At 30.5% G+C, this 26,833-nt stretch overlaps 4 protein-coding genes across 6 annotated transcripts; 2 read left to right on the top strand and 2 right to left on the bottom strand.

Moving 5' to 3' along the window:
• Positions 1 to 843: 843 nt before the first annotated feature.
• Positions 844 to 7,900, top strand: LOC114380794 (transcription factor bHLH35-like). 2 transcript variants are annotated; one of them, XM_028339844.1, is made up of 5 exons: positions 844 to 1,189; positions 1,517 to 1,691; positions 1,863 to 2,096; positions 2,368 to 2,541; positions 7,607 to 7,900. In XM_028339844.1, exons 1-5 carry the CDS (start codon positions 1,113 to 1,115, stop codon positions 7,628 to 7,630), a joined length of 684 nt encoding a protein of 227 aa, XP_028195645.1. In that variant the 5' UTR covers positions 844 to 1,112; the 3' UTR covers positions 7,631 to 7,900. The 2 variants fall into 2 exon arrangements, with proteins under 2 accessions (XP_028195645.1, XP_028195644.1); XM_028339843.1 differs by having other exon boundaries at positions 7,603 to 7,900.
• A 2,850-nt stretch (positions 7,901 to 10,750) lies between these two features.
• On the top strand, positions 10,751 to 15,497 carry LOC114382437 (proline-rich protein PRCC-like). Its single transcript, XM_028341856.1, has 2 exons — positions 10,751 to 11,794; positions 15,132 to 15,497. The coding sequence occupies exons 1-2, from the start codon at positions 10,844 to 10,846 to the stop codon at positions 15,288 to 15,290; spliced, it is 1,110 nt and encodes a 369-aa protein (XP_028197657.1). The 5' UTR covers positions 10,751 to 10,843; the 3' UTR covers positions 15,291 to 15,497.
• Positions 15,498 to 16,428: 931 nt separating this feature from the next.
• LOC114381349 (macrophage migration inhibitory factor homolog) lies at positions 16,429 to 18,021 on the bottom strand. Its single transcript, XM_028340590.1, has 3 exons — positions 17,813 to 18,021; positions 17,321 to 17,521; positions 16,429 to 16,623 (listed from the first exon to the last, which is right to left on the bottom strand). The coding sequence occupies exons 1-3, from the start codon at positions 17,921 to 17,923 to the stop codon at positions 16,588 to 16,590; spliced, it is 348 nt and encodes a 115-aa protein (XP_028196391.1). The 5' UTR covers positions 17,924 to 18,021; the 3' UTR covers positions 16,429 to 16,587.
• Positions 18,022 to 19,537: 1,516 nt separating this feature from the next.
• Positions 19,538 to 25,252, bottom strand: LOC114382601 (RNA-binding KH domain-containing protein PEPPER-like). Of its 2 annotated transcripts, none has more exons than XM_028342139.1 (6): positions 24,843 to 25,248; positions 23,807 to 24,056; positions 23,018 to 23,166; positions 22,591 to 22,851; positions 21,991 to 22,182; positions 19,538 to 20,044 (listed from the first exon to the last, which is right to left on the bottom strand). In XM_028342139.1, exons 1-6 carry the CDS (start codon positions 25,116 to 25,118, stop codon positions 19,862 to 19,864), a joined length of 1,311 nt encoding a protein of 436 aa, XP_028197940.1. In that variant the 5' UTR covers positions 25,119 to 25,248; the 3' UTR covers positions 19,538 to 19,861. The 2 variants fall into 2 exon arrangements, with proteins under 2 accessions (XP_028197940.1, XP_028197941.1); XM_028342140.1 differs by lacking the exon at positions 19,538 to 20,044 and adding an exon at positions 20,359 to 21,238 and having other exon boundaries at positions 24,843 to 25,252.
• Positions 25,253 to 26,833: the final 1,581 nt, after the last annotated feature.

Genomic DNA, 26,833 nt, shown 5'->3' with positions numbered 1-26,833 from the left:
ACTTATAATTGATGACTGGGGCATATAACCTAACCTATACCCTACTTACGTCATTTCCAACAGCAACAAAAAATCATACATACATCAGCTTATATAAGAAATAAATTACAATTCTAAATTTACCTGCTCTTATTACTCTACTCTCTCCAATTCTCCTCACATCTTCAACATCCTTCATCAATGAATACGCCGTATAGATTCTCTTATACTTTTACCCTTGGTAAAGAGAAAATAAAATAAATAGGATTTTTAAAAAATTAAATTAAAGAAAAAACATTTCATTTTTTATTTCTTGAAATTAATTTTAAATATTTATTTTATTTTTTCTTTAACCAAATAAAAAAAAATCTTATGAGTGTTTTCTTACTTTTCAATTTTTTTCTTTCCACTTTCACTTCTTTCAAACCAACTCCTAATATCTACTAAACAATTTAACAAGTAATAATCAAATATAAAAAAATAATCATATATATATATATAGATATTTTATTTTCAAAATTTAAATACGTATTTTATTTCTAACTTTTAAAAAATTTATAAATTTTATCTTTTATCATTGAGTTGGCATGACATGCCCACAATAATATTAAAGTTAAAGATAAAATTCACTAAAAAAAATTAAAAGAAAATGGAGTAAATTTTTTTAAAAAAAAATTGGGATAAATTATGAAGAAATACAAGTTAGGAGATAAAAAATGTAATTATGAATAACTTTTATATATATATAAATATAAATAAACAGAAGTTTATGATGCAAGATCTAAAGTTATATAGTATTTTTGAAGGGTACAAAAAGTATGGTTGAATTCATAATGTGAATAACGCGGCCGCACAGACCAGACATTGTTTGACGGTCTGGATCGACGTTTCGAGGAAAGAGCAAACATCAGAAACGAAGACAGTGAGTGCGTGACGGACAACAACATTAATTCCCATCATCTATATATACATATATCCCACGCAGCAGAGGGAAATAAAAGTGATGAAAACAGACCAATAATAATAATAATAATAAAAGACCAACTCCTTGGCTTGGCGCATCTTTATTCCCTCACTTCTATAAATCGTTCGATCGTTAATTCCTCGCACGAGCTTGTGTCCGTCGTCAAACCATGGAGAATATTGGTGAGGATCAGTACGGCTACTTGCCGGAGACCGACCTGTTTTTCCCAAACGAAGACCTTGGCAGGTATTATATCTAATCAACCATATTTCGTTAATTAATTACTCTCCAAAATTTACTTAATTTTATTAATCAAATAACCCCTCATCATGTTCTTGTATGTATATATTTTTTTCATTCACGGTAACCATGCTTGATGCAAAGTATATATCAATAACTAATTTTTGTAAGAGAACCTAATTTTTGACTATAATGTGCTTGAATTTGATACATATATCTTATTTAAGGAAGATCCAAACTCATATCAACCACATGTTGATTATATAACACATAATTAAATAATTAAGTGGATGGTATGAATTAGTTTTGGTGATGGCACATGTATGCATGCAGCTGGGCAATAATGGATGGGGAAGCGGTCTCATGGTACTATGATTCAAGCTCCCCGGACGGCACCGGTGCTTCTTCATCGGTGGCATCTAAGAACATTGTCTCCGAGAGGAATAGAAGGAAGAAGCTCAACGATAGGCTTTTGGCACTTAGAGCAGTGGTCCCCAACATTACCAAGGTACTCCATCACCTTAATTAATTAAACTAGCAATTATTATTGTTCATCATATATTTCGTTTTCTGAATAGAGGGTTAAATTATTGGTACAGTAAATCCGGTACATGTATTCTCTATCTATCTGCATATTACTTAATTTGTTGTTGATCACCTGACCAATTAATGTGCACAGATGGATAAGGCTTCTATCATTAAGGATGCTATAGAGTACATCCAGCACTTGCATGAACAAGAGAAGAGAATCCAAGCTGAGATTTTGGATCTAGAATCTAGGAATAAGTTCAAAAATCCAACCTATGAATTTGACCAGGACCTCCCTATTCTGCTCAGGTCTAAGAAGAAGAAAACAGAACACCTATTTGATTCTCTCAGTTCAAGAAATTCCCCATCAATTGAAATAATTGAGGTATAACTCTAACTCACAAGTACTTGATCTCTCTTGTATATTTTATATTATTACTATAAACTCCTCCTGGGGCTATTATTTTCATTACTACAGTATCTTTTTTTATCTATCTTAAACATTGAGTGTATGATAATTAAGTTCACGATGAGTTGGAAAAATATGTAAAAATATTTTATTTTTATACACATCTCTTGCATGTGATAAGATAATTATTGTTATACGAAAGTGAATAACCAATGAATGATGGGGGTTTTGAACTGGTGGATATCAGCTGAGGGTAACATACATGAGAGAGAAGACGTTTGTGGTGAACTTGACATGTAGTAAAAGGACAGACACAATGGTAAAACTGTGTGAGGTGTTCGAATCTTTAAAGCTCAAAGTCATTGCGGCCAATATCACATCTTTTTCAGGCACGCTTTTGAAGAAGACAGCCTTCATCGAGGTTAGTCTCCCTCCCATTTTGCCCTTCTTAAATTAACATATAAATAAATTATTCACTTGTTTAATATTTGAGTTTAACGATTTAATTAGTTTTGAAAAGAATAATATATACTTTATATGGATATAAAATAATACTCATCGGCTAGAATTTTGGGGGCCACATATTATATACTGGGAAACGTATATGGACCACTTTAATAAAAGTGGAAAACCCATTAATGGGATAATGGGTATTACAGTGTCAATTGATGAAAATTAAGGACCTTATGGCAGTACTGTCCGATTCAAATCAATTGATGAGGTAAAAAGCAAGGAAGGATCCCTTGAATATTGTGCCTTAAACAAAGATGATCCAGCAGCATCTTTAAGTTCCTGACCAGCTATTTATCAGCTGTTAGGCTAACTTTAACGGAAAAAGCTTTTCCATATTGATGCTAATTAAGATGGTTAGATTTGACGGAAGAAATTATTTTTTTTCCCTATTGGTGAATCAAGATTGGAATTTGTTAAAGATAATTTTTTTCCATATTCATATTTGTAAAAAATTATTCAATATGTTATTGTCATTATTTTTGCAAGTAACCCAAAAAATGAGTTATTTTTATGTTTGAATCTTATAAATAAAGAATTTCTTAATTTAATTTTGAAAGTTGCATACATTCATCAATCTTTCGAAAAATTAATTATCAAATTAATCTCTTAAAAATTTAAATTATCACTATATTAATCTTTTAAGACTTTTGTTATAATTCAATCCTTTAAATATTTAATCCATCGTCAAATTATTAGTCTCTTAAAAATTTAAAATGTCATCATATCTATTTTTTTTTACCAAGGACTGTATATAAAAAAAAATTTAATTTAGTGATAGATTAAATTTTTGATTGACTAATTTAGTGATTTTTTTAAAAAATGAAGTAATGATAAAGAAATCTTTTAAAAAACTAACTATTTTGGTCTCTAATTTTTTTTTTTTGAAGATTTACGGGATAATTTAAAGAACTAAATTTAGAATTATTTTTCATTAGAAAAACTGTTGAACGAAAGAACTCTTCTTCCTTAAATAATTTCTTTGCCAAATAAATTATGTTCAATTAATACAGTATTTATCATTTTTTTTCTCTCCTCCACTCATTTTTTTTCATGTCTACCTCCACTTTTTTTTTTTGTTACATGTCTATCTCGTGAGTATTGAAAACATAAGTATTAAGAGATTAGGATAAAATTTAAGGAAGCTTATCTAATTATTGGTTGATTTTACAAAATCTCACGATCATTGAAAACAGAACTCTTTTGTTGAGGTTTTTTAAGTAGTTATTGTAATTAATTAGGTCTTTTTATTCTAGTAAAATATTAGAGGATCCTCATAAACTTTGACCTTGAATTGGTTACATATAAAACTAATACTTGGTTCGGGATAATTTAATAAATAAATGAAAAGTTATAGTAATTATATGTAGATAAATTTAAAAATATATTAAAATTATGTATATATATATAATCATGAAAATTATTTATCTTATACTTGTTTCCTCGTAAACTTATGTTTTGAAATCATTAAACGACCAGTTGTCTATAAGTGAGGGGTACATTTAATTTATTTACCCTAAAGTGAGAGGGTTGAAATCACGAAGAGGGGTGGGTGTATTTGTCCACCCCTTTTTTTGCTGACTTATTTGTCCACCCTTAATTGCATCTATGTTGGTTGGTGATAGTAAAAGTAAATGTCTCCTGGGTTGTACGTTAGGGTGACAATACAATTCAGTTATTTACTAATTATTCATTTTATTTATGTATAAATTCAACCAATTTATCCAATTATAAAAATAAAATTAAGGAATTGGTTGAATTAAATCAGTATTTGTTATTGGATGCATGGATAATGAAGCACTAACTATGTTTTCGCAACCTATTAATTAGTTAAGTAGTTCAAAGTTCATTAGGTGAACATAAGTCTTTAAGGGACGGGTTGACTCTATTGTGTCACGGACTCACGGTATAAGAATGTGAATAAATATTAAAGTTTATTTTATAAAAATTCTTATTAAGAAATATAATATAATATATTTTAAATGGATGTGGATTAAATATATATCTATAAAAAAATAGTAAGTGAAAGAATTAAATGGATGTGGAGTAATATTTTTATGTTTTCCTTTGTCGGAGAGGGTTTTATTTATTTATTTTTCCAATGGGTTTAATATACTCATTTTTCGTGCGTCCTTGTATTGAGGAAATACGTGACCTAGTTTTAATTTCTACTTTTACCTAACTAAAATTTTGCCCTGTAAAAGGCAACAAGGTATAGCTATATAATATTATGATTTATTTCAATATTTTTTTTATTAATTAGAGGATATAATGAACGCTATTTTTTCAAATTTATAATATCTATTTGATTTATTTTAAGAAAATTTAAACGGTATATATTTTAACAAATTTATCAACATTCAGAATACTAATTATACATAGTTTAGAAATAAAAGAATCTTCCAGTAAAAAAAAAGGAAAGAAAGAAAATATATACCTTTTTTTCATTAGCCCACCAAGTGCTTAAGTTTGTACGTGTTTGTTAGGAGAAAATTAGGCCACGAGACATGACCACCTCCCACTTTGGTATTTTTTTTTTCCCCAAACACTTTGCTGATTTTTATGCTTAGAATCAGTGGAAGATATCCTCTGTGAAAACAAATTAATAAATAATAGACTCAATTTCATGACTTATGCGGGATAAGAAAAAAAAATCAAAGTGGTCCCATTATCCTGAAATTTCGAACAACAACCGTGTTCCAGAATGATTCGTGGAATTAGGACTCTTAATTTGCTGCATATTGTTTTGTTTCATTGTATATGGACTGGCCATTCTGTATGTGCAAGTGCAAGTTGTGTCAAATGTAAATTATCTATTTCTCATTTGGCTAGTAAGAAAACATATTCAGCATGTTTCTTACATCTCCCACAGCCAAATTCAATTTCTTGGTATTTTGCTTGGTTTTTATTTTCATTTCTACTTGACAAAATAATTAATTATAAAATTACATTTATTTTTATTAAACATGGTAAGAACAAAAAATATATTGCTTTGTTTCCTAGCTTGTAGTAGTACGAATTGAAGGGGACAAAATACAACTTTAGAATAATATATTTGTAGGTAGATGTAGTGCCCCGTAATAAGAAGAAAGGCCGAGAATAGAAAACGTGTTTCACAATCTGAATAGAATAATCTTACTGCCCCAGTCACCATGCACTTTAAGCACGTTCTTGTTATATATTTTACCATTCTTTATATATATATATATATACTTTTTTTTGAGGAATTTATATGTACTTATTTAAATTTCATTACATAATATGAACTAAAACAATTGATAATTTGCTGGTCTCCCCTATTGCCCAATTGTTCAACCAAAAAATCATTGCGATGACGTAGAGCGATTAGGTGAATCTCACTGACCATTATGTCGTTGATATGAAATTTCCGCGCTGGAAATGGATCCTCATCTGCACTCAGAATCCAATGGTTGCTATATTTATTATACATTTTTTTATAACTTATTTTAATATTTATAATTACTTTTACATATACTTTTTTCGTCGCTGAGATTCTCTATAGTTGAAAAACATACTTCACTGGATCTTGTCCTTTCTCGTTTAAATTTGAGCTAGTTAACTTAAAATTGAGTTAGTGTTTTCAGTTTTTTCATTTTAGGGTTAGCTAGGGTTTGCTTATGGTGGAACTCAATATAAAGGATTTAGATTAGTCTTCAAATTGATGTGTCTAAGGATTTAGTTTTTTAATGGAATCTTGAAAGATAAGTATCAGTGTACTTATTCAAACTTAAAAAGTTAAAAGTAAGCATAGAAATTCAAATGTAATTATGAGAATTTATTTGTCATTTCACAATTTTGATGCTTTTATTTAATTATACTTGACATATATAATTGAATGGATTTTTTATACAATTTATTATTATAGCTATTTTTTTAAAAAAATGCATCACCATATAATCACACAATAATTGTGACATTCAGAATTCATCAAAATTAAATTAATGAATATTTTCACCTATTTATATTTTTATTGTAGATAATAAGAATATTTGTAAGTTAACTTATGTACCTTAAGGCAGTGGTTGACTTAAATTATTTTTACTTTTGTTTAAAAAAAAAATTAGATTTTTTTTTTGTCAACGATAAATTTAAACTAATTTAGAGTTTAGTCAAAAATAAGTAAGATCTAATGAAAAATTATTTATTATCAACGATCGAACTTGAATATTATCTGAATAATAAAATTTTAATTTCAACATATTAAACATTTATGTCTAATCACTTTATTATAATTGGAGTAAATATATTTTTAAAAAATTAAATAGCTTAACTTTATTAAAAGAAAAGAGAAAAAAAAACTTTAAATAACAATTAAACAATTCTAACAAATATATTCATTGCGTACTTAGTTTGATTTTTATTCTAAAGTAATTGATGTAAGATAATGGCATGAAAAAATTATTTTAAAATTAATTTTTAAACTAAATTTACAAATAATTCTTTTAAAAAATATTTTAAACTTTATCTTGAAAGTAATTTAAGAAAAATTGAGTCAATCATAACATAATTTTTTTTAGCTATATTAGCTTTTTAATTAAATAGATTTTAAAAATAAAACAAAGACGAGTGATGATTGCGATGGTAGTCACATCAAATTATATTTCCAGCTAATCCAAAAGAAAAGTTTCTTTTAAATGCGGGCATTGGAGATCCATGTAATGACATAATGTTTATTTAACTCAATAATTGAAGTCCTAATCAATCAGGAAGGTAGAATCCAATGCCTCAAGTCTAAAATTAATTGAAAAGATGACTTTATCTTACAATATTGATGAAAGTTGATCGTCTAGATTGATTAAAAGGCCGGATTCATGTTTGATGTATAATAATATTTGCATAATGTGAAAGGTATATATATATATATTCACAAAGAAATATATAATAATAATTAACCCGTGCGTTTTGTGTTGCTTTTTAAATAAGTGTTTCATATATATACACGTGTTTTCAGGCAGATGAAAAAGAGGAAGACTTTTTGAAGATAAAAATTCAGACAGCGATTTCAGCTCTCAATGATCCTCAAAGCCCAATGAGCATCTGATGAAGTTCAGATCGAAGCTGAGATTGTTCGGTTGTTGAGTTTCTTTTTCCCACTCACTGTTAATTATCTTTAGTGAATGAGTCTTCAACTCCAAAGTTTGCAAGTTTTCTTCTTTTTCATTTCCTGTATGTTGATAGCCTCTAACGTTGTAAGCTTTACGTTGCCTGCAATTAATGAAATCGAATTTTCATGTTCTTCCTGGTAAAAAGCTTTGAAAAGCACCTTAATATCACAAAAAATGTCAATCACTAGTTTTATTTTTATATGCAACTAATTCAATTGAGCTAGACTTGACCCATTTTTTTTTCTTTATGTTTAATTCTTTAAACCCGGACTCAATACCAAAATTCAAGAAAAGAAAAATAACAAAGCATGTGATTACGAAATTACATTTGTCATCCTATTACAAATTATTATATATATATATATATATATATAAAAGATATATCATTTAAGAAGAGTGTGTTATTACGAAAGATGAGAGGATTAACCAATAGTCGTCGGATAAAATCATAATTTAATGTCAAATTAAAATTAAATGTGATTTTTACCGCACGCATATTTTTTCTCGTCTCTTCCAATCCTCGACACAAGCTTTTTTATTCATCGTTGCATAGAACGGAATTAGAATCAATCGCACGCCCAAAAAGTGAAACCAGTACTGTGCTGAGAATGAAAAATACGGCTTTTTTTTTATTAAATGGAGGTAATTTTATTTATTTATTATTATTTGAGGATCCATTTTAAATTATGATAAAATTAAGATAAGTCGTCATGTATAACTTCCAATCGTAACACAACTTATTATTATTATGATTATTATTTTAGTTATAAGTTTAATTATTTTTTTATATTTTACAGTTTTGAAGTCCTATTTTTTTATTTTTTTATATTTAAAGTTTTTTTTAGAATTTTTTTATTTAACTGTATTTTCTTTTGTTTTCAATTTTTTTTAAAAATTGTAAATAATTTTATTTAATTAATTATTAAATAAATATTTTTTTTACTTGTTATTAGTTTTATTTAATATCTTCTATATATTTTTTTACATGATTTTATTTAATATTTTATATATTTTATAATATTTTTTTATTAAAATATTTTATATTACTTTTGAATACTTTTTATTTAATATATTTTGTATTTAAAATTTAAATAATTTTTTAATAATGTTATTGAATTTGATTGACTTTGTAAATGAAATAAAAAATTAACATAATGTTATTTAATATATTTTTTTGAATATTTGTTTTATTTTAAATACTTAAATTTTAGAAAACTAAAGTTTTAAAACAAATATTAAAATATTTTATTATTAATATTAACTTTTAATTTATGAAATAATCTTATTTATTTTGTATAAAGGAACTATTAACAATATCTAATAATTTAACAATAAAAATAGTTATTAAATTAAAAATAACATTAATATAAGATTAATAATAAAAATTAAAGAGAAATATAAAAATTAAAAATTATATTAATCGTCTATTTATTTATATGAGCTGTTATAAAAAAAACATGTAATTTTTATTTAAATGTCTTAAATTTTTAAATTTTTAAATTAAAGTGTTTTAAAATTTAAGTATTTTATATTATTTATTTCATTTACAAAGCAAATAAAATTTAATAATATTATTAAAATATTATCTAAATATTAAATATACTAAATATATTAAATAAAAAATATTCAATAATTATATAAAATATTTTAGATAAAAAATATTAAAAAATGTATAATATATTAGATAAAAACATATAAAAAATATATACAAGATATTAAATAAAACTAATAAAAAGTAAAATTAAAAATATTTATTTAATAATAAAATAAATAAAATTATTTATAATTAAAAAAAAATAAAAGCAAAACAAAAGAAAATGCCACATTATAAAAAAATTTAAAACAAAAAAATTTAAAGGTAAAAAAAAATGACTTCAAAGTTGTAAAATATAAAAAAATAAAATAAATGTACCATTCAAAGTTGTAAGATAAAAAAAACATAAATAACTTTGAAGTTATAAATAAATAAAAAAATTAAACTGAAATAGTAAAAATCTACGACTTCACTTAGAAAAAAAGCATTTATCTTTAACTCAAAAGTCATTTATCTTATCTCCCATAATAATTTAAAATCCATTCCCAGATGAAAAAAGCAAACAAAATTTGCCCCCAGTTGATTAACAAGCCAAAAAATAGTTCTTTCTTGCGCAATGTTAAAGAGTGTTTGCTTCCATTTAGTCCCAAAGAGTATTTGCATTCTTAAATAAAAAACCTCTTTTGATGCGTTTGCAGAACTCTTATAGCTTCATTCTTTGATTTAAAAATCACTACCCACTTCCCCTTTTTGTATTATTAGTAAGAAACGATGGATTCTGACATTTTTGTTTTTAGTTTAAACTTGAATTTCTGATATACCGTAATGAATTGAAAAATTGTGTTATCATATCAGGATGACCAAAAATTTGAAACGCAGTGCTATTGTTGTTGGTCTAGTATTTTAGGTCTTGTGCCTAAATCGTTCTCTGAATTTTTCCCACTATGAAACTGTAATCGTCAACAAATTGAAAAGGTGAAGGCCAAGGAGAGTAGTAGGGTGCAGTCAAAATCAAATTTAATTTTAATTCCAAATTAAATGAGAAGCATCCTATTACTATTATTTAATCCTCTCTCTCACAATACCACACTTCTCTTATCCTATATCCTCCTTATTATGATAACTTTTTAATTATATCATAATTATCTAAAATATTATGTTTAAAATAATTTATTAACTCTCAAAATAGTCAGCTTAAAAATCATGTTTAACATAATTTTTAACCATTTCATGACATTTTAAGATTAACCGTGAAAATTAAATAATTAGAAACAATTTATTACTGATAAATTTATTTTTAAAAAATAAAAATTTAAATTTTAATCTTCAAACATGAAAAAATACTACAAATCTATGAATAGATGAGATTTGTGACACTCTTTTACTAGTTTTAGATAGTAAAACTTGAATTTTCATTTTTTAAGACGAATTTAATATGTAATCAGAGATAAAAATATTATTTATCAAAGGTTAGCGTTGGCTAGGGTTTGAGCAGAAAAGAGATTGTGTTGGATTGGTTTCCATTCCCAATTCCCCAATCGTGTTGGGTGGCCATGGATTCTCTACTGGCGAACTATGCCTCTTCAGATGAAGAAGAAGATCAACAACCATCACCACCAAAAACGACGACGTTTTCCTCCCTTCCTCAACCCAAACTTTCTCTGTTTCAATCCCTTCCTCAACCCAAATCTTCTCTGTTTCAATCCCTTCCTCCACCCAAACAACCTTCCACCGAAAGCTCTTCCCTCCCTAACCCTAACCCTAACCCTAACCCTGACCCTAAACCCCAAATCGAAAAGACACAACCCAAACGCGTCGTGCAATTCAGGCCCCCAATCATCCCTCTCCCACACCCTTCACAACACGACGATGACGACGACGACGACGAAGAAGAAGAACGAAACAGAAGAAAGAAAAAGTTAGAGTTCTCCACGCAAACCTCATCGGTCAAGTCCTTCCTCGCCAGCATTCCGGCACCCAGGAACACCGCCACTCTCGGCGTTCAAGCAAGTTCCGGTTCAGGCCGGAAATCCATCCTCGAAACCGAAACACCGCCACCGGCATCGAATTCCGGTGGTTTCAGCAATGTTCCCGTCGATCAAAGTACAGGGGATTATGAAAATTTTGATGATTACCAATATGCCACTGACCAGTATGCTAGTTATTATGGCAATTTTGGTTCGGGTGCCGAGCCAGGGAGTTCGGGTACTGAACCAAAGGCTGGGGTTGCTGCTTATGGAACTGAACAGTATGGGAATTATGGTGATGCCTATGCTTCCTATGGGGATTATGGACAGTATGGGAATAATTGGGGTGACGTGTCGGCGCCACCGGTGCTGGAAGCTTCTGGGATTGATGTCAGTGTGATAAGGATTCCTGGGAAGAGAGGGAGGCATGAGATTCCGACGGAAGTGATTGAGGTGAAGCAAGAAGAGTTGATTAAGAATCGGCCAAGAGAGGATCAGGTCAAGCTAACTGGGATTGCATTCGGACCCACTTATCAGGTATTCTCATTCTCAACTTGTTTTTACATGTTGGGATGTAGGTTTTGTTGGCTGTGGGATTAGGTTTTCTGTTTTGTAGTTAGTTATTCAATGCCCTTTTAATATAGTGCATGTGTGAGTCTTGTCTGGGTTGAAAATTGTTTAGTGAGAATGTGCTTCAAATGGTTTGTGAGCTGGTTCAGCCTGCTTGATGTGGAAATATATTCAAATACTGTAGGCGATTTAATAGACAGCCAATAGAAGGCTGGTCTTTTGTTTAACACGTCAGGACTGTCTGAAGAAAATTTGAAAAATGTCTTGTGCTAGAAAAACCTGATCTCCCTCCCTTGTTACAGACTAACAGCCATTAACATCATAATCTCTGATGTTAGATATCTACAATAATTTGCATGTAAAGAAACTAAAAAGAATAAATAAAACACAAATGAACATCGCTACACCTGTATGGTTGTAGGATGAATACCAGTCTAGAATAGCCCTTGAAGATGCTTTGTGCTTGTTCTTTGTATGTTCCAGATCTAGATTTGAACATTGTAGGATAAGGAATTGATATTATTTGCTGGATAATGTGGAAAGGAAAGGCACGTGATGCTTAAATGGGTTCTTGAGGCAGTGGTCATAGGGTAGTAGAAGGCTTCAAACTTAGTGTCCCATATTTTTGTGAGCATTAGAGGAAACTCATGTCTAATAGCCATTAGTGTCCCACATTTTTGTTACAGACTAACAGCCATTAACATCATAATCTCTGATGTTAGATATCTAAAATAATTTGCATGAAAAGAAACTAAAAAGAATAAATAAAACACAATTGAACATCACTACACCTGTGCTGTAGTAAGATGAATATCAGTCTAGAATAGCCCTTGAAGATGCTTTGTGCTTGTTCTTTGTATGTTCCAGATCTAGATTTGAACATTGTAGGAAAATGAATTGATATTATTTGCTGGATAACGTGGAAAGGCAAGGCATGTGATGCTTAAATGGGTTCTTGAGGCAGTGGTCATAGGGTAGTAGAAGGCTTCAAACTTAGTGTCCCACATTTTTGTGAGCATTAGAGGAAACCCATCTCTAATAGAGTTCTAAATACACAGCGCCATTTGTTGATGATTTTGATTTGGGGATGACCTCTTTTGATGCTCCTTGGTTATTCCTGGAAGCAGCTGAGTGTCAGATACTAAATTTTGGCTCAGTTCAAGGGCTATGTGTTTTGGTAATTGAAAGAAGAGCAGACCTTAGAAATTTTGGTATGTGGAAGGATAATTTAATTTCATTAGCCTGGAACTGGAAGAAACCCAATACTCAGATATCCAAGTTGTGGATAATATATATTGAGAATGCTACACTTGGTAGGAGGCAGACCAATTTAGTCACTAAGGCAAGTAAGTGACAAAAGGAATTCGAATATTAATTATTCTGCAGATGTAATCAGTTATCAGATACATTTGACCATCAATTATTCTAGAGAATTAGGAAATTGGATATATTTGACCATCTGTCTCTGTCTAAGAGATTTTGTTAAAATCAATAATTAAATTTGAGGTGGAGTTTCCGCTTCAGTTATATTATGTTGAAAATTAATGATAAGGGTATAGGGTATAGTTCTTAAAATAATATTGTTGGCCTATTCCAATGGCTTAAGAGACATGGGAGTGGCAGTTCTCTAATAAATGTATGCAAGAGACCCTCCCCCTACCTCCTCCAATTGAGTACCAGTTAATTACTTTTACTGTAGGTCCCCTTAGGAGAGTGATTATTGATAGCTATTCCTTTTACTATAAGTTCCAAATGAATATTGGGTAGGGTGGGATTTTCATAGATAGTCTTAAGAGAGTGATTTTTTAAATAATGTTTTCAAGCCCCTTTATTGAATGAGATAGCAAAACGCTTGGCCATGTTGAAATGAGTCAGGAGTCTGGAGTCTGGAGTCGACATTTGTTTTAGTTAGTCTACTCAGACACCAAGAAACCAAAACTTGAACTATACATGGGTGATATGTTCCGTGCCTTGTATTTAATTAAGGTAAAGAGAATAGATTACATGGCAATGTTGATCATTGAAAAATTATGTCAAATCATTAAAATTCCCATTACTTAACAGTGATCTATTGTTAGATACTTAGATACCACTCTCTATTTGTGATATTAAAGCAGGACTTTATTATTATTGCTCTCTTACTAGGAACTTGCACAGTCATACACTTAGAATGAATCAGCATTGTAATTTAAATGCATAAGATGAATTCAGTTGGTAGTTCAAGTAAAATTAAGATTACTAATGAAGGTATGCCTTTAGTTAGATTAAATGAGCAAACCCAATTTTGGTGTGTACATAAGCTTGACCTAGGTCATATTGTGACATGCATTAGCTGCTCTCCTCACAAGCCACTTAAGCTATACGTATGGAATATATCTCGTCTTTCTTCCTTTTATGAGGATAAAGGAAGATGGAGAAAAGTTGACAATGAATTTCTCTCCTTTTTTTATTTTTATAAAAAGGATATGTAAATATTGAAGTGTATGAATAACATTGTTATTTGCAGAAATCATGGGAATTTGACTGTTTACAGTTTACACACACATTTGTACATTTTATTATTTTATAACTTCAGAGTTTATGTGTTTTATTTTGTATGCTTGTATAACAAAGGATACTTTCCAAGTAAGTGTGGGATTGCGTCATTTTCTTATGTTTTAGTCAAAGGAATTATGGCATAATCTTATTGGATTGTTTCTATACTGAATTGTTGGAGCTTCATCTTCTGCCGTAACTAACCTGTAAATTATCACATAAAAATTAAATTTTTTTAATTACAATTGAAGTCGAGTCATACATCATTTAGATCCCCATGTTATTATAAGCATTCATCACATTATAATTATAATTGTGCATGTTAGTGTGCCACTTAGTAACGTGTTTTTTCTCTCTCATTATTGATAAAGAATGAAACAAAACTTCTCATTTTCTTCTTGTGTTATTATTATATTTTAAATTTTAAAAAATTATTCACCACTTCACCTTGTTATCATTTTTTTTAACAGAATGTTTGTGAAAGAAAGCCAAGAGGATTTTATTCCATGTGCACCATTTTTACTATTGTAGGCGCATAGAAATACAAAACTAGTGGTGTAATGGTAATTAAAAAAGGTTAACTTTTTTTTTTTCATAGCCAGAATTTAGAAGTTTAACGTTGTGTCAGTATAGATTCAAATATTTCAAGAAATAGGAAATCTTGGTTAGTTAGCAGTTACTATACATCGTACAATTGTAATTTCCTATCTACTCCCTAAAAGGGTTGTTTCCATCATTTATTTTGTATTTATTTATTTTTCTCTTGTAGCCTGCTTCGACAAAGGGGAAGCCTACAAAGCTGCACAAGAGGAAACATCAAATTGGTTCATTGTACTTTGATATGAAACAAAATGAAATGAAACTTGCTGAGCGGCGTGTAAAGGGCATGCTTACCAAAGCTGAAACACAAGCGAAATATGGATGGTGATTTGAGATGATGATATTGGAAATACTTACATTGAAACGTGAAAAAGCAAAGTCGAAGTTTTCATATTTAGTTGCAATCCTTGTGTTTCACTGTTCTGTGTACATTTGCTCCGTCTTTAAGTGCAAATTATGTATTTCTATTCTTATAGCCAGTGGAATTTTATACCGTACATTTTTTTATGACAAAAAAAATCATTTCTTTCTTTCTCTTGCTTTAGAGGTCAAAATCATATGCATTTAATTAATTACTTGATTGTGAAAAAAAAATTACAAGTTGATCAAATGTCATGAAAATTGGCAAATTAAGTAGTATTTGATCTATTTTGAAACTATTATTGACTAAAAATATTTTTATTTTTAAGGTTTTTTTAATTTGTTTTTATTTGTCTCTTAAAAACTGTTCAATTAGGCAAAACTCTATATTTGGCAAAACTCATGACGACATATTTGATCCTCTATATTTGTGTTTATTTGTTATAAGCTATTAAAAATATTTCGAGAAATGTAATATTGTCGTGTTTCGATTTGTTTTTATTTCCACAATAAAGGATGAAAATCTTATATTTTAATGGAAATGTGAGAAGTTAATTTTTAATCCAATTAACTTTCATTTGTATTATCATTTTTGGCTTGAGAAAGAGATAATAAATCTTAATTTGGATAAAAATTCTTGCACACTACTGGAGGATGAGGAAACAAACGAGAAGAAAAAGGTGTATGATGATGATTTGATTTACATGAGTTGCTTTATATACTACTACAACAAAAGAGAAATACTAGTTGGTACTTTCAATTTTTTTAAAACCATTATTTAGTGAAATTCTAGGTCTATCCCACTAAATTATCTGAGTCTACTCTTAATTAGTGGGATTAGTATGATATTTTACTCATAATAAAAGAGTGTTTAAAAGAAAATGTTAAAAAGAGTATGTTAACATTTTTCTGCATCTTAATATGCTTAGGGTTCATAATATTTCAAAAGAGCATGTTAAATGCCGCAAAGCTACACTTAAGATGTGTGCTACAGTCACCTCCATATCCATTTAAAATCCAAAACACCCCTATATATGGTTTATGAAGTTAAAGATTCAAATCCAACACGAAGAGCATAAATCGAAGGCGTGAATTTTGGAAGGATATAAAAAGGAACAAAGGAGGACGGATTTTCCCATTTTGATAAATTAATTGTATTCATTCATACAATCATGGATACAAATTTGTAATAATCCACAGGAAGAAGAATTAGCCAGATTTTCCCCCAGTGAAACTCACAATCTATTACTAGAAAAAAAGTTAGATCAAAAGGTTGAGCCATTGAACCCAAAGAATGAGCGCTGCACCAGAAAACGAATAAAATGAGATACAGAAAGTATGTAATGAACATAGATTAAAAAAAGATGTGACTATGACATTCGTCTTATGGAAAGAAAGCTGTTAGAATGGGTATTGTTGACACACCGACCATGATGATGTTCATGAATATGCTTCAGCAAATCCAAAATAATGGGGAAAAAATCAAGATAGAGATCACTTCTTTTGTAGCAGAACAGTACAGGAAATACAGGAGTATATTTCGAGAAAAAGTTAGCAAAGATATTATTATCTCTGTAGTAGCAATATTATTTTCTGTTACTACAGTCAAAGTATGGCTAAACATCAGAAATCAATATCTACTGAAATAACTTCTGTTATTAGCAAGTAGCAACCAATTCCCTGAAAAACAATATTAATTCAATTGTTTGATATTTATGCCCTTACATTGTAAAACATTTTTACACTGTCATCCAATCACAAATTTTCCTTAACAAACATTCTAAGAATCATAATTGAATTGCATGTAAGCATAAAACCATTTCAATACATTGTGGCAGAGAATTAAATTAGTTATAGAATGCATGAAATCGCTTCACCCACATAAAAGTACTTCAAATAGCTAGACAATATTATCAAAGGGTGGTAAGTGGTAACCAACATTAATTTGCAATCTTCTCAGAATCACACAAGCCATCACAGGACAAAGCAGAAAATTACCTGAACATCATAAAACTTGATATAGAAACGGGAACTGTCAATGTATAGCTTAGTTTCAAGAATTTCTGCAATTGTAGAACTCAGTTTTCCATTGACACTCGGACCAAGGCCCCCAATCGAGATCAGTTCTCCATAAGCAGCTGGCTCTTCAGTTCCAGCAAATGCAATAGGCACTCCCCCATTCAACAAAATCATCACATACTGAAATATAGCACCCCCCAAAAAATAGACACAAATCTATGTCAAAATTATACTAAAAATTAAAGTAGCAAAACAATTATTCAGCTGTAGCCCATCAAATTACTAAAAAACCAAACAGAAAGAAGTGTTAACAGATAACCATAGTAATGAGTGCCAAAGGTAAGTAGTAGCCTTAATAAGTTTCATGACATGGGTTAGATAAAGTGTAGATATTTTTATAGAGTAATTTGATCAAACAACTGGTGAACAATGTCGAAAGAGAGTGAGTAAAAGGGTAAAAGAGGACTTAACGGATTCGGGTTTTCCGATGATTTTTGCAACAGCTTTGGTGGCATCTCTGAGAATGTCAGAAGCAACGACGGTGTCGACAGGAACGTTTGTGAAGAGATTCAAAGTGGGCATTGCTATTAGCTGCTACGCTATACACACGCACGAGTGAGTGGCTTTGGGTCAAGCCTTAAGGATAAGCTGTCTCTCTGATATTAACATTATTGAAAGAAGAAAAACATCGAAACTCAATTAAAATTCAAAAATGTTAGGAAGAGCTTTTTTTAGAGTTTATGTGACTTATTTGTATTTAACATTTTTTGAAAGAGAAAAAGAAAAAAAATATTTTACATTGTCATCTTATCGTAAATTATCATTTATAATTAATCTATTTATTTTATAAAATTATCTTAAAAATTATAGAAACAGTAATATGTGATTGAATGGTATTGCTTGACCATTAAACTTTTAACGAAAATACTTTATAATTTTTATAAGCTTTTTTTTAACTCACTTTAATATTCTTTTGATAAAGTTCATTACAGTGGCCGATAAAAAAAATTTAAACTCTTATGATAAAAAAAATCAGAGTATTTTTCATAAAAGGTAATTGTGTATGAATTGAAAACACCCACAACAAGATAAAACTGACATAAGGTCGCGATTCATTTAATTGTTTATTTTCTATTTTCATTTTCGGATTTTTAAGATTTAAAAAACATATATCAAGAAAATAAATATTCTAAGGTATCATTATGTTTTCATGTCTTAAAAAAAACGTTGATTACTCTTATTTTCTGATTTCTTTGAAAATAAAAATAAAAACACTCAACCCAACCCAAGTGCCATCTAAGATACACAAATAAGTGTAAGTCATAACTTTTTTTATACATATGGCTCTTTAGCTTTTCTTAATAACCAAACCCGCACAATTTTAAACTAATTATGCGTTAATAATTTTTTTACATGTTATTAATATTTTGTTTCACATCATTTGATAATACATACATATATATATATATATATGCTTGAAATTTGTGTTTAAAACTTAAGTTGAACTTATTTATTTATGTTTTTAAGTTTTATTATGTGACTTTGATATTTCAACTCATGAATGTCATTTGAAGATTAAACTTAAGAATGAGCTTATGAAATTATATTAATTTGTGGTGGATTTTTTTTGTGTGTGGCTTTTTTTAAAACAAGTATGAAATTTTCATATTTTTTAAATTTAGATTAGATTATGTGGGTCAATCAATGACCTATTAGTTCAACCACTAATCCAATACCTTAATAAGGTCAGCTTTTAAAACCCTGCTAATAACTAATGATTTCAAAAGTTATTATTCAACACTTCTTTTATTCAACTATTATAAGAAAGAATATAATAATATTTTCGATAAAATTTACATCAAACTCACTAAATATTGCAAATTTCATACTCTAATTAAATTTACATGAAATTCAAATAACAATAAAATTACATTTTAAAAAAAATAATTATTGCTTCAAGGTTTATAAGAATTAAGAAAATTACAAATTATTCTTAATTTTAAGAAAATATAATTCCATTTCATTATATCAATTAAATAATTACTTTTATTTTAATTTTATAAGTAGATTTTTTACATAAAGACTTAATAGAAAGCTTTAACGACCTTACCTAACTAGCCCTGGACTTGGACAGTAACATCTATAGTCGAATCTATCGCTAGTTAAATAACATCCACTATTTATTAAGCAATGATAGGTCAAGGTAAGAATAGTTAGCATTGCAAATATAAAATAAAATAAATATAACTTATAATTCATGCCCCTATAGATCCCACGATTAAGCTTTAAATTAATGCACATATACACTACAAAATTAAACATCCTGAAAATGGTTAATATTTCATTACATTTTCTATGGCACTACTCAACTCTATGGCCACACCTAAGATTACCCGATTACATGATGATAAAAACGTGATTTTGGTGGCTTCATAATACATTCCAGCATCGACTCTCCAATCAGACGCAATTAGAACAATTTGGCTCAAAATGAATTCATTGTGACCTAGAGACACTAATTCAAAGTCTGAAAGTACTATAGCCTCCAAGAGCAGAAGATCCATACCCACCACTATAGGGTTGCGAGGACAAGGAAGATGAGGAATACGATGAACTGCCCAACTGAGGGTAAGAAGACCTCAGACCTGTATCTAACCTGCTGTAATTACTAGCTACAGGTTCTGTGTGATTACTTATAACTTCCTGTAACACAAGCGGTTTCCATCAGTAAAAGCAAACGAAATAATCTATTCTTTCAGTATGAATTTGAACATTGATGGTAAGTACCCAATAAAATGTCAGTAATAAGTATGAAAATAGAATGAATGAAACATATGAACAAAAAAGAAGAAATGAATTACGGTTGTAATCATGCCAAACGATTATTCCACAATTAGTAAATCAGTTCAAAAGAGGGAGCCAGGATATAATATAACTATAAGGTGCTTGATAAACATGAAATTAAACATAATATATTTTTCATAGTAGTCAATACCGTCGTCACGGCACGGAGCGTATATATATATATATATATATATATAAGCACTCAAAAACAGAAACATAACTCAATTCATGCACTAATCATTATTAATAATAAAAACTCATTGTACATAAAACCAAACATAGTACTTTTCTAAGAGAATTAACATCTCCTATAATATTGAGTTGATGTCTTTTAGCTCTAGTAATTCCTCCGCTAGATGTTTTATGACAAAAATCACATCCTGTTATTTTTATCTTTCAAGCTGTTCCACTTCCAAAAAACATCAACACTATCACCCGTAGGCTTGAACATTCCAGTTGAAGATCCAACTGTGTCGGTATCTTTTTTTTGTTGATCAGTAGAAGCCATGGCAGTGGCACTATGCACAGTAAAAACACCCAAAAAGGAAAAAATAATATTGCTGATCAGTAGAAGCCGAACGGAATAAACAAACTGACAGCAAGCAGTAAAAGAAAGGAAAAGAAAAAAGAACAAGAGAAGAAAAAAATGAAAAAGAAAAGAAAGCCATCTCTGAGAAGAGAAGAAACGAAAACTGGGAAAAAAACAGAAACAAACAGTCACCAGAGAAGACACGAAGCATGCCGGAGATTGACGCACACCGGAGAGGGAACAGAAAGGTGAGCAGTTTTCCACTTTTCCTAGGGTTCTCACTTGTTTCTCTCAAGTCTCTGCTGCTCGAATTCAGAAGGTTAACCCAAACAAAATAAATCGTAAAACCAAAACTAATAGGGAGGGCATTATTGGAATTTCCATTGATTTTGAAGTTGCGGACCCAAAATTCTACAAAGCCCGCGATAGAGTCATCCCGCGACAGCCACTACTTCACTCCGCACCACAACAGAGGTCCGTGTCGCAGCAAGGGGCCTCTCTAGCGCGATAGCGGCCACTGTTGACTACATAAATACTTATACTTACTACAAAAGTTAAAAGTAGTACACAAACATTGACAAGTCTACTATTTTTTTATAATAAATGAATGTAGCAAAAATCCAGAATAAGATGAAATTCTCACATCATTTGCTTGAACTTGTCTGGTGAATGAATGTATTTCCCAATGAATACATATTACCTTTGTCATATATTTTGACTTATGAGTATTTGATAAGTTGAGATAATGCCCACTTAATAATGTTCTTGCCCTTCTTTGTTAGTTTATACTTCATAGATGTATTTATGAAAATTGAAAACTAACACCTCTTTTTTCCCACTTCCACCCCTACCCACATATCATGAACAAGTATGCCAAACCAAGAAAACTATCTTCATTTCTTTTATTTCCTAATTTTCCTATAATAAAAAATGGATTAATCAATTTTGACTCTTTTCTCATACTCCTTTTACTACTTTCAAGTTTCCAACTGCATGATCAAATTGTAAGTATAATTTTTTAAGCCAACATGAGGAACATTAAATGGATATTAGGATCTCAACTAAAAACATTCCAACAAGTGAAGAATTAAAACCGATAAAAATAAGAAACTATACAATGAATATGCTAAGACAAAACCTTTGTATACATTTACACTTAATGAAAAGTCAAGTACCTGCCCTAGCATACACATATGCCTATGCAAATCTAACTGTCAAGCAAAAGTAACAGGACCACAAATGCCTAAATTTCTTTTCATAGGCCCAAGTCTCATACCTGAATCAACTGTTGTGCCGTTTGAACCTGAGATGAGGTGCCTTTTATTTCCACAATGATTTCATCAGGCACCCGGCTCTCCTGTACAGTCAATATGGCTCCGCTAGTACGACGAATGTATTCAATATTAGTCCCTTGTATACCAATGATGTCCTCTGCATAGGACAATGGTATTTGCATAGTTTGTATTACCTAATAAGTGGAAACAGTAAAGGAAGGTGGAAGTTACCATCATTATCAACAAAAATAATAAAATAAAAGTATGCTGTCAGTTCACATTACTAGAAAGTGACAAATCATATTGTATGACTTGCTTTTAGAACTCGGCCCATAGCCAGATCATCATGAGAGTAAAAGGTACAGAAGTCCATGTAGAATAAGTCAGAATAAGAAACTAATGAACATTCTTTTAAAATTTGGACTACATAAAGCAAAATTTATAAAAGCCCTTACACAAAGAATTAGTACATAATTATGACTAACGGTTATTTTTTCAACATTTGGCACAAAAGAAAAAGAAACAATGATGTTGACAAGTTTCCAAGGAAGTTCTCAAATCAAATAGAACATTGATATAATATGGTGCTTGAAATTGCTAACCGTTGTAACAATAGGAGGGGCACTGGGTCGACTGAGAGCCGAAGAACGAAGACCAGAAAGTGAAGAATCTTGCCCATACATTGACATTGTGGAAGGAGGGAGCAATGAGTCCAACTGACTTTCACGGTCTGCAAAGAGAGAATCCCTTTTTGTTGAAAGAGGAATATCAGTTACAATGCTAGGTTGTGAAGCGCTATGCAGTGATGGTTTGTCAACCCAGGTAGTATCTGCCTGGCGCTCTTGGGAGATTGTTGCATTGTACTTGAACAAAACAAACAATCCACACATCTTAGTGTTAATACATGATATTCTTTGATGATATTCAACTCAAATGAAATAAAATAATATAGTAGCCCAAAATACATGATATACACTGGTATTGACTATTTAAGCCTGATTTTTAATAGCTGGAAAATATCAAACTTACAGTTTTCTCAAATAAGGGAAGAACACTATTATCAACCAAAAACTTCCTCAGGTGCCCAACTACTGCTTCCAAAGCCTTAAGGACCTTCATGGCTTCTCCCTGAAGTTCCACAATCCTCTCATCCGCAGCAGCATAAAAGGGAACCTCATCTATCAGGAAAATGATTTGATATCAGAATCACTTCAATCATTGAACAAAAAAATACAGAATGGCAGGAAACAAATGAAAAGATCTTTTTCATTAGGAGCACCGAGCATGAAAGTTAACGAAGACAGCAGCCTTAGGAAAAAGCTCCTCTAAAGAGAGATTTCCTTTAAATTAAGTCAATAGTGAATACATCTTTACTTCTCACTTTAGAATAGTCTTAACTCTAAACTGAGCTCTTAACATTCGAAGTAAATCAGCCTCCAAAGACAAAAATTTGGTAACAACTAATTAGGTTCAAAAGACAGAAAAACAACAACCCAATAGAGTAGCTACTAAATACCATGATAAAACCTGCCTAATAATAGTAGGCATCTATCTTATTAACAAGAATGTTCAATATTTTCCACACCCAGCTGCAAGCAGTGAGGGGAAACATCCACACATTATCTAGATTCCAGCCACGGCATTTAAAAGGTAAAACACTGAAAAGACAAAAAGACATCTAATTTCAATAATCTTCCATGGAAACCAGCTAGCACACTTTATATGACATCAGTCAATATGAGGAAGAATAGGCAAAAATAAAAGGATGCTATCATAGATGTATCACGTATTACTGAATAACAGGGACAGCAGGCACACCTCCAGACAGTACTCTAACAGAAGCACCAGTATTTTCCTGTATAGATTTAATTAATGAACCCTGCTTTCCAATCAAATTGATAGCCTGCGTTGAGGCCACCAATAAACGGACGGAACAAAATGCAACCGCTGATGCTTTATTCTTGGCATCAATTTCAGAAAACCCAGAGACACGTTTAAAAACCCTTATTACAGCATCCATTGCAGGAGAAAGAGGTGCCTCCAGGTCTTCCTTCCCTGATATGAGTACCTAAAATCAAAATTCAAACCAATCAGGATAAAACAGAACGAGACACACAAATCAAATAAATGTCCTCATATAAAAAACAGTGATCTGGAAAGAAGCAACATCTGAACTGAACATAGACCAACTAAACTACAGAGTTAACTTCCACTCACTTTGGCAACTTCCCACCTACACTGAAAGGTGCAAGCTATAAATAATAAAGAAAACACAACAATGTGACACATTTATCACCAACTGTGCAAATGAAAAAAAAAATGGAACCTAAGCAGCATTCCTAGAGTACAGAAGGCCATGCCACCCAGGAGCATATTTTGCGGGATCTTTAACTGTGGGTTCCCACCTGGATAGCTGTGAAATTAACCCTTGAATTGGAGTGATGATTAGGTAAAGCCCTTCCCAGAGATTTAAACCTTAACATTGCAGATAAAGTTAGAGACCTTGACACTATCATGAGCCTTCCCTAAGCATTTAAGCCCTATAAATCCCACACAGAAACCACCTCACAAATACTATCTTATAAACCACGAAACCTCCTTCAAGCCAAAACGCACCACAATATTAATGAAATTACGATGAAATTGTAAGTTGAGAACTAAGGTAAGTAACGCATTGAGCTGAGAAAAACGAAAACGCGAGCACAAAGAATCCAACTTGTAACATCCAGGCAGTGAGAACAAAAACCCCTACTGTAGAGGCAATATTGAATATTCCATGTGAACCTGGTAGAACCTAGAAATAAGAAAAAAAAATCGAAGAAGAAACCCTAGAAATAAAATAGGGAAGACATACGATTCGATCGGAGGTGCCGACGGCGCCGTCGAGGACACGAATGCGAGCTTTCGTTTCCTCGCAGGTCTTCTTGATGAGCTCCCCCTTGCGGCCGATGATGCTGCCGACCTTGAGCACCGGCACGATGAGGCGGAACACGCAGTGGCCCGGCCACCCCGGCCACCGCTTCTCGGCGGCGGCATCGGGCGGGGGGACGTCGGCGGTGGTGGAGGGAGGTTCAGCGGCGGCGGGATTGTCGGAAGAAACGCCGTTTTGGATTTGGTCGAGGGTGGCCATAGGGCGGGGGTTGGGTTAGGGTTTATGATTGGTTCGTTAGCTTCAGGTTTATTCCGAACACTACTACTACTAGCTTGCTCAAAGCTCGTGCTTCTCTATTCTCTCTAAACCGTCATGCCTCACGTGCTCTTCGTGTGATTTCCTTCATGGGTCTAAGTCCAACAACAATACACAAGAAAAAAAATAAAAAGATAAATGTTTTTATAATTGACTTTAGATTAGACCAGTTTTATTTTATATGTAATTAAATACTGAATAGTGTAAAAATAGTTATTAACAAAAATGAATTTGATTTATATTTTGAATTAATTAATATGCAAAGATAAATTTATATTTAAAAGATTCTTCCTATCTGTTTCTTCCATTTAAATTTCAGTTTTTTTTTTTACTTTCCATTCAACCAAACATAACATAAGGATGTTGAGCTAAAAGGAAAAAAATGCATAAAATAAACTCATTTCATTACCAAAATCTATTTTGTAAAATTAAAATCATTTAACATAATTGTGCGAGAAGGAACATATGTGAGGGTGAAAAAATAAACACGTAAAAAAGAGTCTCGTGTGTCTTTTTGGCAGTTTATAAGGTTAGTATATTTTCCAGTAATGCTTATCTAACTTTTTGTCTTTGTAATAGAAAAATGCATGATAAAAGTAACATTTGTTCAATTGTTACTAAATTTGTATAACCCATTAACCCCAACAATCTAGATTTTCTTAAACCTCCCTCCCATGGTGGGTTGAGTGTCTTGTATTTTTATTTTTTATATTATTATATTTATTTTCTACACTATGCCTTTACAGCTAATATTAAATTATTAATACAGATTTTATTATCCCAATTTTTTTTTATAAAAAAAACCTAGATCAGTTTTGCGGACTTCCATGTCAAGCCCAAGGCCCAAAAAGAAAAGGCCACATGAACGCCATGCGTAGAAAGTTGGAAACTAGTCTATACGCCTATTATTAGAGCATTGGGCCTTGCCTTTTGTACCCTTTACTTGTGTTATTCACACTAATTTTTTTTTTATTTAAAAATATCATTAATATTACATGTATATGAAGGGTGAGTCATTCTAAACTTCTTACATGATGTACACTGTCATTTTAATTGTGATTTTATTGTGAATGATTTTTTTTTGCTAGTTTTTATATATTTGAATGCCTTTGATTACGAATGAGTTGAACTAATATAATTAGATACTTCATTTTTCTTATTTTTTTATTTTTCAAATATATAATAATAATAAGTTGATTCAATGACACATTTCAATTAAGGCTGAGTTGGTTTGGGTTGAATAATTTAACAAAAAAAATGAATTTAACTCAACTCAAGTATACATTATTGGGTTGAGTCGTTAATTAGATCAAACTAAATTCAATTCAGATGTTTCCATTGCTATATTTAATATATTTTTTTATGGACATATCTTAAAAGGTGTAAACATCACACTTATAAATTAATAAATTAATTATTTCATGAATTTGTTGTGTTAAATTTAAATATATTTAAACTATTCTTTCTTTTTACTACAAGCGCTGGATATACATCATGTTTTGTAACTAATTTATTATGTTGGATTTATATTTAATTATAAAAAATTTATATATATTAAGGTATATATGAAATAACTTTATCAATAAATGTTTAATTATATGATATAATTTCTTAAATAAAGTTTTAGATTTGAACTATATGGAAAAAAGAAACTCCCT

Source organism: Glycine soja, chromosome 13 (assembly GCF_004193775.1).
Source record: "Glycine soja cultivar W05 chromosome 13, ASM419377v2, whole genome shotgun sequence".
NCBI lineage: Eukaryota > Viridiplantae > Streptophyta > Magnoliopsida > Fabales > Fabaceae > Glycine > Glycine soja.
Note: the sequence above shows the minus strand (reverse complement) of the source record. Positions and strands in the feature narration are given on the sequence as shown.

What these genes read in the sequence shown, in the direction of transcription:
- LOC114382437 (XM_028341856.1), top strand. Translation starts at nt 10,844, where the DNA reads ATGGATTCTCTACTGGCGAACTATGCCTCTTCAGATGAAGAAGAAGAT. An exon ending in CATTCGGACCCACTTATCAG is followed by an intron (nt 11,795 to 15,131) that starts GTATTCTCATTC and finishes TTTCTCTTGTAG; the next exon opens with CCTGCTTCGACAAAGGGGAA.
- LOC114382601 (XM_028342139.1), bottom strand. Translation starts at nt 25,118, where the DNA reads ATGGCCACCCTCGACCAAATCCAAAACGGCGTTTCTTCCGACAATCCC. An exon ending in TGTTAGAGTACTGTCTGGAG is followed by an intron (nt 23,167 to 23,806) that starts GTGTGCCTGCTG and finishes TTTTCCTGATAG; the next exon opens with ATGAGGTTCCCTTTTATGCT. An exon ending in TTCCCTTATTTGAGAAAACT is followed by an intron (nt 22,852 to 23,017) that starts GTAAGTTTGATA and finishes GTTTTGTTCAAG; the next exon opens with TACAATGCAACAATCTCCCA.
- LOC114381349 (XM_028340590.1), bottom strand. Translation starts at nt 17,923, where the DNA reads ATGCCCACTTTGAATCTCTTCACAAACGTTCCTGTCGACACCGTCGTT. An exon ending in TCATCGGAAAACCCGAATCC is followed by an intron (nt 17,522 to 17,812) that starts GTTAAGTCCTCT and finishes GCTATATTTCAG; the next exon opens with TATGTGATGATTTTGTTGAA. An exon ending in TCAAGTTTTATGATGTTCAG is followed by an intron (nt 16,624 to 17,320) that starts GTAATTTTCTGC and finishes TTTCTGGTGCAG; the next exon opens with CGCTCATTCTTTGGGTTCAA.
- LOC114380794 (XM_028339843.1), top strand. Translation starts at nt 1,113, where the DNA reads ATGGAGAATATTGGTGAGGATCAGTACGGCTACTTGCCGGAGACCGAC. An exon ending in CCAAACGAAGACCTTGGCAG is followed by an intron (nt 1,190 to 1,516) that starts GTATTATATCTA and finishes GTATGCATGCAG; the next exon opens with CTGGGCAATAATGGATGGGG. An exon ending in AGAAGACAGCCTTCATCGAG is followed by an intron (nt 2,542 to 7,602) that starts GTTAGTCTCCCT and finishes ACGTGTTTTCAG; the next exon opens with GCAGATGAAAAAGAGGAAGA.